General features: G+C 38.2%; 1 protein-coding gene across 4 annotated transcripts in view; it reads right to left on the bottom strand.

Moving 5' to 3' along the window:
* LOC139952463 (potassium channel subfamily K member 10-like) overlaps positions 1-13,247 on the bottom strand; it is a 28,383-nt gene extending 15,136 nt beyond the window's left edge. Inside the window, exons 1-3 of one of the 4 annotated variants that reach the window (XM_071951639.1) lie at positions 13,158-13,247; positions 9,588-10,347; positions 537-4,976 (exon numbers count right to left, since the gene is read on the bottom strand). In XM_071951639.1, the coding sequence (XP_071807740.1) occupies positions 3,874-4,976; positions 9,588-9,891 (1,407 nt within the window). In that variant the 5' untranslated portion in view covers positions 9,892-10,347; positions 13,158-13,247 and the 3' untranslated portion in view covers positions 537-3,873. Of the gene's footprint in view, positions 1-536; positions 4,977-9,587; positions 10,348-10,827; positions 10,932-10,976; positions 11,050-13,157 lie in introns of those variants that run through there. The other 3 variants (XM_071951792.1, XM_071951716.1, XM_071951863.1) reach the window with 3 other exon arrangements.
* Between the last annotated feature and the right edge of the window lie 4,378 nt (positions 13,248-17,625).

Raw genomic sequence — 17,625 nt, 5'->3', positions numbered from 1 at the left:
TGTGCGCAGGCATCGCGTGAAGTAATGTTACCGTATTTGGTCATTCGGAAAACTGAACACGGCGGAAAGTTGAAACCGCCACACCAGCATGTCAGGCCAGGTCTGAGGTCATTGAGCAGCATGCTGTTTGTTACCGGACTCTCCTGGCCACTGATGGGTTACATAGGGCTTTTTCTAACATGCCCCCACCCCCAAGTCGACCCCCCCCCCTCTATTACCCCTCTTCCTGAATATCTTAGAGACACTAACGATACTTCTCGCTTCAAACAATATCTTAAAACTACATCTTTTCAGATTGGCCTATAAACTGAACAGGATTGTTTTTTAAGAATTTTTAAGGTGAACATTTTCCGATAATTATCATTCCTACATGCAACAGTCTTGTTCTTAGTTACAATTCCTTTTTTCAGTGAAGATAAGTGAGTTTACAACATGCAACTGTTCAAAAAGGCATTCAGACACATACATGTTTTTGATAAAATATATTGCATTTTAATGAATACATTTAAAAGATGAAATATACATGTGCACCAATCAGTTAATGAATTATATATGATATTCCTTTATACATTTTATTTACTGTTTTTCAACATTTCTTTGAGTCAGAATTGTTAGCTTCGCTCTTGAAATGCTGTATGTGTCAGAGGTATATTCAAGGGCTGATTTGACTGAAAATTATGAGAGAACTGAACAACAACTGGGCTTCAACACTTGAAACGCAGACCTACTTCACAATATTGACCCCTTGCACGCGCGTCACACGCGGCGACTGATGCCACGCTCACCATGGTGGGCAAGTTAGGTTTACGCGTATTAACGCCGCGTCGTCTAAAATGCGCACTTCACAGCATAACGCACAGCATACTCTATGCATAGAGTTCTATATGAAAACGCACAGTGAAATTGCCCACCAGTATGGCGCATTCAAGATTTTTCTGATCACGACGTCAGGTGAAATGGGTCAAAACTATGTAGGTACGCATGCATACGATACATGTACAGCCTTGTGTGACAACACAGTGACAAAATAGCTAGCAAACACAGTGACAAAATAGCTAGCAAACACAGTGACAAAATAGCTAACAAACACAGTGACAAAATAGCTAGCAAACACAGTGACAAAATAGCTAGCAAACACAGTGACAAAATAGCTAGCAAACAAAGATTGTGGTTACTAACCACAGTAAAGTCACAGTAAGTTCAAATTTTACAGTGAACACAATTTTTGCTTTCTTGATCATCACTAGTGAAAAAACTACTTTATTATATCAATGTTTACATGCCAGAAAAGAGTATTGAATGTTGTTTCTTTTAGACTTTACCAGCAGATACTTTAATTTAAAAGACAAATGCTGCATGGACATATTTACCAAAACACAGTTAAAAGTTTAAACTGTTTATTGGTAAATATGTGTACATTTATTTCTTTAAAAAAGGAAATAAAACCCAGATAAGATACCCAAAATACTCCTTACATCTTAAGGTATAAGGAAAGATCACACACACATGTTTATTATAAACCACTTGCCTGCCATGACAATATTTCTGTATACAAATTTCTTTGATAATTACTTTTTCTCCTGTGTTGTATTTCTACCCATCCCTAGTGGTTACACAAGCCAATTTCTTCCATACCCGTCTCATTCTTAAGTACTTTTGAAGTTCCTCCAGTTGGTTGCTGTTTCAAACAACAAATTTTCGAAGTGTTTGTGGGCCACTAAACAATTTTCCATACATTCATTTCCTCAGTCAATATTGAGATTGTGTGTAATGTAACTTATTATCATCTTATTTTTGTTTTGCCAGTGCGAGGTGTAATGGATCAATAAAATACATCAATTAAATTATGCATGATTATATTGTAAACATGATGAGCTTGAACAAAGACATTTTTCCTCTTTAATTTCTTAGAGGAGTCTGTACTCGATGGGCTCTTTGTATTGTACAAATTCATTTACTTTTTCTCTGCCTTTTGTAGTCATGAACAAATTTGTTTCTATATTTATACTCCATTGCCTTATCTTGTGTATGAAATGGAAATAAAGTGAGTTGAATTGAACAACAAAACTGAAATAAACAACAAATCTGGTTAAAATAGCACCTGGGACCAATCTTAACTTTGTATTAATCTTAATAGCAAACTGTGATGTCATAATACAAATCACGATAAGGGGACAGGGCTGTATGCTTCGTTTTGGCAAGGGCACCAAGGCATTTTCTTCTTGGTTAAGGGCACCCTATGATGAAATTGCAAATTTGTACTGGAGCATTTTAAGGGCACCAAGGCAATGACCAGGGGACACGGAGACAATCGCCTTCGTTGCCTCCGTGAAGTATCTGGCCTGAGGGGTTAATGGGATTAACTCATCTTAAATCTTAGTGCTTGGTAAAGAAATCGAGGCAGAGCAGGTCTGTTTTACAAATGTCAAGTGTTAAGTGCTGTGCAGAAATAGAAATAGTCGTACACAGAGAAAGACCAATTGTCATGGTAACGATGTTCCAAAACCTGCAATTACTGCATCCATTCAAACCAGTCAAGTCATAAAATGGAGAGTGAAAATAATTTTAATACCAAACTGTTGAGGTACATTATATTATAATAAGGTAATAAACTCATAAAAAAATGTATAATATATTTACACACCCTGTAGACATAGAATACCTGAAAGACGTTCACAATAAGCTGAATAGACTCCTCTTAGACCATTAGATGACTTCACTAATTTATGCTCGCTGCCTTGCTGAAGTGTTTTACATTTTATCATAGTACCCTTTCTCTATGATGTTGTGAACACACTTGACTAGAACTGCATTGGGCAGGATAGTGTTAAAGTGCACTGTGCGCCACCATGAAAGACTTAAAAACAGTTTTGCCATAATTTTGTTATGGTCTCTATGATAAAGTGAGATGTATGTTTCAATGTTCAAGGTATACAGAAGATGTGCAATTGTGTTGTTATGGTGATGGTTACATAATTTGTTTTGCATGTTATTACTTTATTACAATTGATTTAATATACCCCATAACTGAGAACAAGTGTTGTATGCGCCAATCACAACTCCCAGCCAATGATACGTCTTCCTTTGACCTCAAGTCAGGGCGCTGTTTGCGCTTCTGAAGTCAAAGTTCATATTTGAACTAATGGCCCCTGGCCAGAGTCTTATTTAATTCTCCAATAATGTCATAGCGGCCATTGGCCATAGCCGTAGGCAAAGACCATTGATTCAGAAGCGGCTTATAGGTGTATGTAAGGAAAGTGGGTTACATGTCATTGGTGAATTTTAATCTGGAAGCAATCTTGTATCAACCTTGATACTGTAATGTTGACAATAATATTGTTCTGACCAATAGAGGTTTGCGATAACACTATGTGATTATCTCTTTCTGAAATTGTTCTCAGATGTTTTCTGATGAAACATCTAGGCCTATATCTTTTGTGATAGAACTATACTTGAAAGAGATCTTATTATTATACTCTTTCAAACTACAACTAAGCATCAATTGTTAAAAGGAACAGCTGAGGTTAAGTATGGTACACGTTAGGCTTTTTGAAAATAAGAAGGTTTGAATGAATATATTGTAATTACGAAATCTGTTGTAACATTCCTATAAATTCCTTTCTTATAGTAAGTACAACAGTAGTGACACAGAATCAGAAAGTGCCTCCAAAGTGCCTCCCTAAATTCAGCTTTGACTCCCACCACTCCTCAAAAGTCCAACCCACGCCCCCAAGAAAAATTCAGCAATCTTTCAACCCCTAAGCATAACCCCCTTTCTCGTTTTGAACAGTTAGAAATTTTGAATTCACAACAGGCCACTTATAGGGTTTAATAACTAACAACTTAATCCATCCATTTCCGATGCTGAGATATTTACTCAACCACTGCATTTTCCACATGACAAAAGCACTGACAGTTGGTTTTATCTGTTGCCATGGCGACAGTACTTTGTCCAGTCTCCAGTGCATCCTCCTCATCCTCCAGATTAACTTTCAGTTTAGAACTTGACAACTTCTTCGATGATGACTTGCGCTTCCCGGTGGCTTTCCGCCGGATTCTCTTCGGTCCTCCGTCATTCGGATTACAATTGCTATCAAAGGACACTTTTTTCCTCAGGGGAACTTTCTTTTCTTCCGCGCCGTTGGACAAGCCACACGGCTCGATTACTTGAAGCTCATCAGCAGTGACGAGGTTTGATTGGCTATTAAAAGCATTACCGTTGCTGTTGTTGAATGAATACTCCTGATGAGAGAAAGAAATCTCTGGCTGGATGTCCACTGATAATGAAGGTGATTCTAGTGGATCCTTTCCCTGCTCAGAATTGTTCGCGTCCAAAGATGTATCATGTACGTGGTACGTTACTGGTCCTATGATCCCATCCTCTAAAGTCACCTGTACTGTTTCTTTATCAATTGTGTATGGACAGGATTCACTGATGTGTTCAACGGTTTTTTCATGGTGATGTTTTTTCATTTGTTTAATCTTATTGGCTGCTTTCTTCTGGCCTGTTCCAATACTGCTGAGTACAACAGCAAAAAACGACAGGCCAAAGATGTACCAAAACACTATGGCAATGTCATACACAACATCAAGCACTTCATTATCAGCTGTAGATTCCCGTGATGCAACGTAATCCCCAAATCCTATAGTAGTCAAAGTGATAAAGCAATAATAATGTGCAATTCTGAACGTCCAGTCTTCCAATTGATTGAACACGGCCGCAGGGACAAGCACGAGAATGCCATAGCTGATGGACGCCACGACAAACCACATAATGCACCGCCTGAGTTTCCTCTTCTTTAATGCGCAGTAGTCGCACAGGAGACAGTCAATCTTGTTGGTCATTTTACAAAATGTCTCTCGGTAGAAATCGCCAATGATGGCTAACAGCCAACCGAGAAAAGGTATGCCAAAGAGGGCGTACACAATACAGAAGTTCCTCCCGTCTGTTGTGGTGGGAGCTTGTTTGCCGTAGCCTGATGGTGGGCAGTGTGCGACAGAGTGGAAAGAAAAGAAACACTTTCTGTCAGTACACCAAGAATTGAAGAACTGAGTATTTATAAGCATCAAAGCAAAACTGGAATCAGGCAATTTTACAATTCATGCAGTGTTGTAAGCGTTAGGATGGCTACTGCTCAGTGTGGTGACTCCTGAAGCTGGGTAGGCTGTGCGGGGTTAATGCCAGTATACTTCATGAAAGTGCAGACTATTTACTGCTACTGCGTGCAAACTGTGCAATACATGGACATCATCAATAGGCAGTGGGAATGTAAATGATAAAAATATGTTTCTTAGCACTATAACCAGACTATCAGATTGACACAAAACAGATGGGTTTGAAGTAATGACTCAAAAATGTCCAATGAAGGTGCCGCTTGAATATGGGTCGTTAGCTTGTTCCAAAGGGTTGGAGCTGTGACCGAGAAAGCATGATTGCCATAGCATTTCATGGTGCGGGGTCCCAGGTGAAGGACCGTGATAGACAGTGACTAGAAAGTGATAGAACTGAAAGTTCCTAGTAATAGAACAAGACAGTGATAGTGACCAACTGCAAACCATGCACCATGTTATGTATGCTGCATTGTATGGACGCTTGGAAAATGAATTTACACCAAAACAAAAGTAGTGATGGGGGAAAAACTTAAAATGGTCCTTCCTCAATGGGTAACAAAAATAGACAAAATAATAAATCATTAGACACAGGCAGTTAACTTGCCTTTCCCCATTGAAAGTACTTCCTTAATATGCTTTGGTGTAACTCACTGGAGTGTGTACTATGACAGAATTTTTCTTAAGTATACTGTAGACTATTAAAGTCACCTGGAAGTGGTATTTTTTCAAAATAAAGCCTTTGTCACTATATATGTGTTTTGATGAGTGGAATGTGAATAAACTAATGTGAGTTAACTAAGGTTTTAAAAAATCAGTTCTTATGTTATTTACAAATTTAAGAGTAGACCCCGACCCGAGAGGGCGCTGTTCGTGACGTCAATCGAGGCAGACTTTGCCTGTAATGCGTAGAGTAAACACAATTGCAAAGTACATGTACGGACCAAGTCGTGAGTTTGTACGTTTCAAAAAAATATTTTTTTGTTTTTTTTTCCGGCAATGCCGACCAGGTGTATTGCTGCTGAATGCAGAAAAACACTTTTTGAAATGTACCAACTCACGACTTGGACGTACATGTACTTTGCAAGTGTGTTTACTGTACGCATTGCAGGCAAAGTCTGCCTCGATTGACATCACAAAAGGGGTAGGCGGAGTCAGCCCCCCAAACAACTTTATATATTTTTTAAACATATAAATCGTGACAAACAATTACTAAAAAAATTGTTTTATTGTTCGTAAGCATATACTCTTATGTTTGAAAGAAAAAAAATCTATTTCCAGGTGACTTTAAGGGAAATTGGCTGTAAGAGTTTATTCTGAATCAAGGCTGTCTAGAGTTCATCTGTGCTGAATGTGGGTTAAGGGGCGAGTAGACTCGGAGAGGGAAAAAGCACCCAAAACAACAACAAAACCCAATATACAGTTGTCTGCAAAAAAGGGTGCGTGCCATCATTGTGATCAACCATTGCACTAAGCAGTCATTCAGACACAGTACTAAAGTCGGTTTAACTCATTCAACCAGATCGAGTTCAACTCTGTGTGTCTAAACAGTCGTACAATTTATCTCCCTGGCAGGGCAGCACAGTTTATGTTACCAGTTCTCATTGTTAGGGTTGAAAGATACTCTGTTTACTGTGGTGTAAAAGATTTGTGCAGGGAATGGTTATCACACAAGTTCAGAATGCGCTCAGTAAATGTACAAAAGCTGAATCCTATACAATATACATGAACGTACAAGTAGTTAGAATGTGTATCTTTCACACTTTCATTCCTTATGCAAACGTGCACATCACACAGGCGAGTGCCTCAACATAATGCCATTACGTATCACAACACAAAGTATGATAAAATCTGCGTACAGTACAATACACCACACAGGCATGAGAGCCGGCATCGTCCCCATAAGCAAAATATGGTTTACTCTCAAGCATAACTTTCGTAATTCAGACATCAAACAAAGTGTGTAGTTTGTAATTCACTGCGTAGAGGGAGTTGCATTGTAAACAAAATGGGCAATTTAGCAAAGTGACAACGTAATTGACAAACACGACTCCTACTACACTCAACGTGTTTTTGTGATAGTGTGTAGCACACAGTTTATGTTCAAGTAATTGTGGACTAATTTGGGGCAAATAAATGCTGGATCGCAATTTTGTCTTAAAGATTGTTTAATCCACCTGTGCTAGTGAGATCACAGTGGGTACCGATCTCTGGCTGCAGCATTCACAGACACTTGAATTTTCCAAAAGTTGCCAGAAAGAAACTCCTTTCAGATTATTATTTTTTTATACATTTAACTGTCATTTCTTTCTAACTAACGGAGGCACTTCAGACCTAATATTGTACCACCTTAATTAACCAAGTAGGCCTTCATGCAGGTTTTCGGATAAAAAAGACAAAAATTTGTTTTTATAACCGAAGTATAACCCCTAGCTTTTATGGGCCAGTCTCTATTAATTTAAGGGTAATTACTCAAAGAGAGTGTAAAATTTGGGTAAAAGAAACAAAAACGAAAGATATTCAAAAGGAAAGAAAAACCAAAAACAAAAACAGCAAATAATCAAAAGAAAAGAATAACATAGATTCAATTCTCTTTTTAATATAAATTGAGAACAATTTTATCAAACTAAAAACATTCAGGGCAATTAAACAAAGAGAGTGTAAAATTTGGGTAATAGAAAGCAAAACGAAAGATATTCAAAAGGAAAGAAAAACTAAAACAAAAACAGCAAATAATCAAAAGAAAAGAATAACATAGATTCAATTCTCTTTTTAAGATAAATTCTGAACAATTTTATCAAACTGAAAACATTCAGGGCAATTACTCAAAGAGAGTGTAAAATTTTGGCAATAGAAACAAAAACGGAAGACATTCAAAAGGAAAGAAAAACAAAAACAAAAACAGCAAATAATCAAAAGAAAAGAATAACATAGATTCCTTTCTCTTCATAATATAAATTGTGAACAATTTTATTAAACTAAAAACACACACGTCAAATTAAAAACTAAATTATATCGGCAGAAATTTCAAAGGGGAAGACCTTGACATGGACAGAGGATTTTGTTTACGAATTTATGAAAGTTGATCAATTGTACAATTGTACACACTTCATCGCTCATTGTACGTTTATACTGTGCGTATACGTGTACGTGTAACCGTTGTGACTCCCTCATGTCACTAGATCTGAATAACATTTATTTCATGACGTGAGACAAACAAGCGTGCATGAATATCATGACTGGTGAAGATGTCCTCCATGGTGTATGGTGTATCGTTTTCACAGACTGGTGTGTTTATTGAAAAGGTATAAGTGGATGGAAAACAAACCAATGAACCTGCTGAGAGTGAAAGCATTTTTTTAAATCCCATTGTGGTTTCCTAACAAACACTTTCAGGGTACTCCTCATGCTTGCATGGTTTAATGTGTGAATTGCGTGCTGAAACGCACACATTTTGGTGGATACCCAAAACAAAAACATATTTTTCAATATTTCACAAAGATCATCAAGAAAAAATAAATGTTTATAAAGCTCATCAGCATGCACTTTATTAGTAAACATTCCGAAAACATCATTTCAATTCAGCGTGCTTCGGCTAAACTTACAAAACGTGTGTCCAAAATGCCCAACAGTTTTGAAAAATCAAAGGGAGAACCTTGCCTCATTTGCGCCTTGAACACCAAGCCAAGTGGATATGTGGCCAAATGGTTCATTACCACACAATGTGAGATGGTTGATCTATTTTGAACAATGAAATGAAGTGCAGTATGTGAAGTGAAGATGAGATTGTCAGTTTTCCCAACATGAGTTAATTTAGTTTGTTGGCATATTGGACACCCATTGGTATCAGTGTAGTCCGAAGACCTCAAAGTCTAAAATCAAGAGCGAGACCAAGAACTCAGACAAATCTGTCCTGTAAACAATAAATCTGTCGTTTTCAATGATTTTTGAATGCTTCATTTGATGGCTTCTCTCAGTTATCACTATGGTGAAAAGATGTGACAAGATTTCCACCCCCCCCCCCCCTGAAAAAAACCCCAGAGCAGGGCCAGCATGAAAATTATGCTTTTTATTTGTTATTATTCTCTGGGGTTACTTTCTCTGATTTCATATTTTTATTATGAAGTCAAGGTCCTGAAAGGTCTTCACGCAAGACCAAGAGAACTTTGCTCCAAAATGGACACCAAGTCTCCAAAATCAAGATTTGTAACCAGCCAAAAACCTCAACTAATTGGTACAACGTTAATGACACTGAGATTTTCATTTTTGGTTTTGACCCATACATGGATGTGTGTTAGCACCGTTTATACTCAGTATTTACCCAAGCTCTGTGAAAAAGTCACACTCGGTTGGGATACGGACCCACGACCTTTGCATTCTAGAGCAGTGTCTTACCAACTAGACCACCGGGATTGCCCGGTAGCTAGAGCAGTCCAAATCCTACATTTAAGCAGCAGGTACCCCAACGATTTACTTACCGATTGTCGTCACCACAGTGCCAGAGAAGAAGAACGCACTACTGAAATCCCAGCTATTCTTACTGGTCACATTATTGGCCGGATCCAGACCGCTGTTCACAGCGACAACAATTTTAGCGATCAAGGCCTCCAAGTGATCCCCGCTGAGGCAGGGCAACTCGTTCAAAATCTTCTCCTTATAACTGCGGACATCAACGCGAGTAAGTTCTTGCTCGGTGGATTCCAGGGCGGAGAAAACCAGTCCACCGATGACAAGGTATAAAATGAAGGCTGCTATGAGGATTAAAAGTCTCTTCCAATCCATTGTGGTTGATTTCCCTGACTGGCCGAGTCCGAAAAACGCAAAAACAAAAACTTTCAGAAGATTTATGGATCAGACAAACACCTTAATAGGGGGTGCAACTACATATAAACTGCTGTCTTTGTCAAGCGGTCTGCCGTCTACGATAACCAAGTGTCAATTATTGTTACTATTATCTCAGGCATCCATCAAAGTTCAATATGACTCATGCACTCACAAGCAACTATTGGCATACTACCCGGCTGCAACGTTCCAGCACATTCAAAACATAATGCGCAGTCTAAGGGAAGCAAATGTATATTGTGTGAGATGGGCTTCCCACTCCACAACTATCAGCCGCTAGTGTAATTATAAAATCCTCGTCCAAGTGTTGCAATGATGATCACCGATGAAGCAGGTGTCAATTGCTTTGATCGTCTCAATTATTTCGCTCACTCTTTTCTTTGCTATCTGCTCTGCCTGTGTGGGATAGAAATCAAAAGAAGAAAAAAACCACTAGGTGTCAATATTAGTTTTGAGATAGTGAGTCAAATAAGTGAGATAAATTGCCTGGCAGTATCCCATCACATTGTGGTACCAATGTAAACGTACAGGTACCACTATCAGTATGTACTTTTTTGGTCAGTGAACTCTGGACACTTAATTTAAAAAGACGAGAGAGAAAAAAAACACTTTGAAGACAATACACGTACATGTAGTATCGTGGTTTTAAATTAAAGTTTTGTGATGGCATACCTGTAGCAGCACAAGAACAGAATGCTTCTAAAATTCTGAATAAATATGGTTTTAAATTTTCATTGAACTTGTGAGTTGTACAATGCAAGCTCAAACCCTTCTTGAAGAAAAACAAATTAAGACTACCAATGTGTCACAGTCACTTTTCCCTACCAACGTGAGTAGTTGAAAAAATGTTAAATCCAACTAATTACTAGCACTGACGCTTAAAAGCTTTGTGCATCAATCTTGCCGAGCAGAGTACACACTCATCTGTTGAAGTACCCTCCATCAAAAGCAGGCTACTACACACAAAAGGCATTTCCTGAATTACATAATAAGTGTACGCTTGACCAACGCATAGAGGAAGTTACATGTGTACTGTAATGCTTGATGTATCGAGACATGCTTAAAAGGTGTGTACAAACATGATGTCCGTGACTTGCATCTGGCAGCGGTAGTACTAACTGCAAGGAGAATACTGCTGTGATGTTGATGCAGAGCGCAGACAGGTATGAAATGAATACGCCACAGCTGTTGTGCACTGATCTCATCTTCGAGCAACTGTCCTTGCACAGATGCCAGACTTCCTCCGGTAGACACCACCGTTGCTCTGAGTGACTGTATAGCCACTCAATGCTAGTATCGAGCATGGAGGTTTGGAATTACAACATATGTACAAGTGACAACCAAGCACTCTGTAGTGACTAGTCACTTGACAATAACATATTCAGTGACGAAGCGTGGCAAGCGATATTACAATGGCCTTCGATTCCACATCAATATTTATCATGTGCTTGTTATATTCTATTGTTTTTATACCCTTGTTCGTTGTATTCCAAACTTAAATTTTTCTCTCTTCCCCTTTCCTAAAAACCCTCCAAGACTTACTTGTAACTGTTAAGTCACCCTACGTTTATTTTCAAATTAATTAGTATTTTTATTGATGAGTTGTTGAGTTTTCTCTACTCTTACAAGAAAACAGATCGATTCACACTGTACAAATGTACTAAGTAGGCTATCTCATTCAACACTTGAGTTTATTACTCCATACAGATGTGTAATGTGTTGTATCTCAGATCAGTGAAGAAGTGACAACATTGTTGATTCTAGTTGGTACATGTATGACACCGCTCTAGAATTGCAAAATTTGTGGGTTCGAATCCCACCCTAGTATGCTTACGTGATTTTCTTTCACAGAAAAGAACTCTGGAAAGTACTGAGTATACAGTGCTAACAAACATTGGTATTTATATACGGGTAAAACCAAAAGAATAATCTATCCCCGATGCAAAATTTAACACTTGTTGCAGTACCCAGTGCTAAAATATAGGATTCAGATTGCCTTCGTGCCCCCTGGTCATTGCCTTGGTGCCCTTGAGACACTCCAGTAGAATTTTACAATTTCATTGGTGTTTTGGTGCCCTTGCCCTTCCAAAAACAAAGCACACAGACCTGTACATAATCCTCGCAAACACTTGAAATAATTCCGCAGTTAGCGTCGCTAATCAATCAATTAATTGACACCCATTATCTTAATTGTAAAAACAATTGCTCAGAGATAAATAAACAATAATTAAATGTATCTTTGAGTTTGACCGTATGAAGGGACTTTCAAACGGCAAATTTCCTTGCATCACAATTAAAGTTTTAAATCATATTTTTAGGCCGGGAAAAGAAATGCATATTTTTTTCTTTAGAACATTTAAAAGCTCTCTGTACATGCTGGGACTCAACATCGAGCTGATAACAAGAATAAAAAAATACCTACTCAGAAGCTGATTTGATTAGCAAGGTCATAACTTATAAATAAAGAGCCCCTTGTGATCTCATTAAGTTTGATTAAATGACTCTGACGTTACAGGTCTTAGCAATTCGCATTGAATGCATGGTTGACCATGCATACACACGAGCAACGAGTGGTCTAAAATAAGCACTTGACTATAAGCAAATAAGTATTGCCAGGCAACTTTGTTTTCATAATCTATTAATGATTTTTCTAAATGGAATAAAACATTAATTTCCAGGTGGAATCTTAAGTCCAGGTTTGGACCTGGGGGGGGGGGGTTGATAAGTTTGTATATTTTTTTTATATTTATTGTATTGTTTTGGGGGATTTATTTTGTAATGATGGGAATCCAAACCTTCAAATTCCTTTGATTTGTATAATTGGCTAATATTCTACCGTTCTATTAGAATAGAACTATTCTACTCTAACATCATTAACAATTATCTTTCCATTGCCTAGACACAGGCCTTGTATACACGTAATATGTTATATGCGCCCTCGAACATGCCGGTCCAGGCGATAGTGCAATATGAATTCAGTAAAAAATTATTATTACGGCACTAGTAACACTAAGTAACAACAGGCCTGTGCCTTCTCCTGGACACAAAAAGGACACAAATTGACTTTGGTGTCGGGGGACATGTGATGATCATGATGATGTGGTGGTTGGTTGCGATGGCCACCGCCGTAAGTCAACAACATGGCTGGTACTTTAGTTTGAGTGTACATTAAAGTTAATGGAAACATTCATCCACCCATAACCTACCTAGTTGCAATCCAAAGAAATATCCAGCGAACCTTCCTCCCTGCTTGTGTAATTTCCTTCCCGTTTGCAACTAACGGTTCTTAACCAAACAGCAGCGATTGTTTGATAAACATACAAGGAGCACGCCCTCTATAGGTACCGAAATGTAAGCTTTAAAAAGTAAACTTCTTGATCCAGTCAGCAGTGAAGGATGCGCGCTAAGTTGTTCATTACCAAGCCCCATTTTCGCACTGTTTTCTTACTTTATTTTCCAATAAGTTAATTTTACATGGTGTCAAAAAAAAAAAAAACACGGTGTCTGCTTGAGAAGCTTTTAAAATTTAACATTTTAATATGGTAGATTGTTTCCAATTCAAAAGGGGTGCGGGTCACCGGGGGAAGGGGGGGCAAGGGAAATTTAATGGAGGAGGGGGAACCTAACTTCTTAAGTGCCGATATTGCATGTCCTGATTTCTCAGTCGGCCCAACAACAAAATGTCTTTGATTAAGACTTGATGGGGGGGGGGGCTTTATAAAAGAAACTTTACACCAAACAATTCATATTATTTGCACGCAGTGACGTAAGCCCTCGTGCGTGTTATCAATGGTCCATATTAATAGTTCTCTGAGTGGGGATAAAAGTAAAAACAATTGCGCTTAGCAAAGTTTTACATCTCAGAAAAAAAGAAAAAACACACAATAATTTTCAGGTTCAGTCAGAAATTCGATGGCCATGTTTGTGGCACTATCCATTGTACATAGACTGTCTTTATCCGCAAGGATTATATGGCACCTGTCTTTATATTATCCAAGGATACTAAAAAGACAGGTACCTGTATTTATATTATCATTCCTATGGTGGCCCTGAAGGGACACAGCCAGTCGTGAATATTTTCGCGACGTCGTATATTTATTCACGACAAGTCGCGAATATTTTCGCGACGTCGCGAATATTTTCACGACTAGTCGCGAATATTTTCGCGACGTCGTATATTTATTCACGACAAGTCGCGAATAATTATTTTCGCGACGTCGTGAATATTTTCACGACTAGTCGCGAATATTTTCACGACTAGTTGCGAATATTTTTTACGACGTCGTGAATAATTCTGCGACTAGTCGTGAATAAATTCGCGACTAGTCGTAAATATTTTTTCCAGTAGCTTGAGTGTGTAATTCTTACACGGCACGCGTAGAGAGCCAATCTATGACGATTGTAGCCACTCGGTTATGTGTAATGGGCCCATGTTTTATCCAGTAGAATTGTTATCATAGTTCGAAAAAACAGTGTCTGATTTTCATCATTATTTCGGGGGTTTTCAAGGTTGAATTGCTCCAAACCCAAATAATTCTGAATGCTAAAGGGATTAATCTTTCAGTTAAACTTGGTGGGGGATTACGTGATGCGTTGCACCCTGCCGTGACGGAACGAACTCGCGTTTCAAGTTGGAAATAACAACGCAAATTGCTCTAACATTTCAGGTAAAGATTTTCAAATTTATTTGCTGAAATTGTCAACACATTATAATTAAACTTATCATTGGGTTGTTTGTAAAATTTACCTATTGTTGATCCGACTACGCCGGGGTTAAAAATAGATGTTTTCATTTCTTAAAAAAATAGTTGTTTTCATGAGTGGGTGAGACGTCGCACTTTTAAAAGTAAGTTTTTCTAGCGTTTGTGTTTTTCAAAACGGGTCGTAAAATTTATGGTGTCAAGGTCATCGAAAATTACATATTATTTTGGACAGGAAGGTCGTATGATCATGATTTTTATTTTATTTAAAATGTTTAGATTTGCTTGTTGGGATTATTATGATATAAACTCAAAAATAAAATGTACTCGATATTCATCATTAAGAAGGAGCGGGTGACATATAACGTTATGTTTTATCTGAAGAGTGAAAGTGCCAACGTTTATTGCCTAGCATAGGATAGCCTACTCCTACTAAAGTACTAGTAAAACTATAACGTTAGGCCTAGGCCTACGTAAGGGCCATACGTCAACGTTAGTTTTGTTTAAATAACCCACCATCGATTTGCAAGAGTCGGAATTCTCCTCCGGATCCATCATCATCGTACGGGACAGCTTTTACTTAGTCTTACTAAGCCGTCAACGCGAATACAGTAATTACACACTCAAGCTACTGAAAAAATATTCGCGACTAGTTGCAGAAATATTCACGACGTCATGAAAATGTTCGCGACTAGTCGTGAAAAAATTCGCGACTAGTCGTGAAAAAATTCGCGACTTGTCGTGAATAAATTCACGACGTCGCAAAAATATTCACGACGTTGCAAAAATATTCGCGACTTGTCGTGAATAAATTCAGGACGTTGCAAAAATATTCACGACTGGCTGTGTATCGTCAGGGCCACCATACATTCCGGATAAAGTCAGGGGCCCAGTATACCCGGTATGTCTCCCGAAACGGTAAAAAAAATATATATATTGAAGGAATTATTTGTCAAAAGAGGGCGCTATCATAAGATGTGTATAACAACTTCGCTGATGGAAGAATCTCCGGGTTTGTAAAGGGGGTGGCACAGAATGTATTGCTTTACTGCATAGAGCTGTAGCTCTATGCTTACCATGCATCAAAGTATGCACCCTATCTGTCTAAACAGTGGCGTAAAATCATGATGCCATTTTGATCATCAGAACCACCGACGTTGATTGGGGGCGCCCTATACATAAGACGACTCTGGCCGACTTTGGCCATCCTTGCAACCAAAGATAATGTCAAATTAGTTATGATTAGTCTAGTCGACTTGTAAATTATGTGGAGATGCAAACTGCAAGATTAGTAGTCCATTAGTGGTCCATGAAAAGCGTGGCAGTGGACACTATTGGTAATTACTCAAAATAATAATCATCATAAAAACTGTTTTTGATTACCAGTTACAGGGAGAGGTTGATAACATTGTGAGTAACAGCTCCCTATGAAGTGACGTAGTTTTCGAGAAAGAAGTAATTTTCCACGAATTTGATTTCGAGTGACCTCAAGTTTAGAATTTGAGGTTTCGAAATCAAGCATCAGAAAGCCCACAACTCGACGACCGATTGAGCTCAAATGTTCACATGATTGTTATTTTATGCATATGTCGAGACACACCAACTGTGAAGACTAGTCTTTGACAATAACCAATAGTGTCCACTGGCTTTAAACCGTTTGTTATGATAAAACAAAATTATGGAGATGTTAAAAAGACTTAAAAGAGATGTTTTCAAAAGTAGAACAAAATGATCCACTCAAAAAATTATTATGCCTCGAAATTGCATGTTTTTTTTAGACATTTAACTTTGCGAACTAACACAGTCAGCCTTTTTATGGAGTCAAAAACTTGACTCCACAAAATGGCGTGCCGTGTTAGTTCACAGCATAATACACGGGAAATTTCGAGACATATTTTTGTGGAACATTAAATTCTACTTTTCAAACATATATGCATTAATTGTAACAAACTGTTTCAAACGCTTTTTATTGGTCAACTCGCCCGATCCAAGGCAATAGTGTGTCCTTAAATATTAACAAAACTCTAAGCAAAGGCAAGTTAAACACCCATTCAAACAAAACTGTGAGGAGTAAATAAATTCACCAAAGTAGGCCTACTTCATAGCCATATCATGAATTAAACATAAGGACCCAGTTGTCCACTGGCCATATGGCGAGAATGTGACAACTCGCCACGGGCTTTTTCTATCAACCGAGTTTAACAAATTGTTGTGGCATTTTCACTTGACGCTGATTTTTCATTTTATTTTTTTGCGGGAACTTGCGCAGTAGATGTCGTCAATCAGGAGGGTCCCGATTGGGAACATCAATGTCCTTCTTTGGGAGATTGTTCAAATTGGGGTAGACATTATACCCCAGCTAGGTTATATCGGAGCGATCGATCTAAACTGAATCCTGAAGACGTTGTGTTCCCAAATGGTATTTATTTTCCACTTCAGTCCACTGTTTGAATGACCCCTTTTGACCTACTGCTGTGTACAACCTACATCAAATAATATCAGGTACTAGTGTTTTAGTTTGTTTTAGACATCCGCTTTAGTGTTTGAACAGCCGTGGCTACCCGTTTCACATATGCTAGCTTGAGTGTGTTTTTCTAGCCATTCGTATGTTTGCCATCTCAATCCCGAAGTACTTCTCGCAATCTCTCTAAAAACAGATAAATACTGCTGCTAGTAAAACCTACAGATTGTTACTGTAAAATGATGTACCGGTAATAGTCGATTCGAGAATAAACCCGCGAGCCGGAGTGCGCGCGTGTAAGCGCATCTGTGAACTTGACCTAAGAAAATACAATTTTGCAATACAATAATAAAATTTAATACAATAGTACTATGTGATGCCTTTTAGATCAAGAGATCAGCCAGAAACTGAAAATAGAGAAGTGAATTACATGCAACAAAGTGATCGACAATTAAATTTTTAAAGAGCTGTCTCTCATTGTAACTTCAATCACTGGCTTAAATACTGAGGAAC

The sequence above is a fragment of the Asterias amurensis genome, chromosome 1 (assembly GCF_032118995.1).
Source record: "Asterias amurensis chromosome 1, ASM3211899v1".
Classification (NCBI taxonomy): Eukaryota; Metazoa; Echinodermata; class Asteroidea; order Forcipulatida; family Asteriidae; genus Asterias; species Asterias amurensis.
This window is presented reverse-complemented; position numbering and strand designations above follow the sequence as displayed.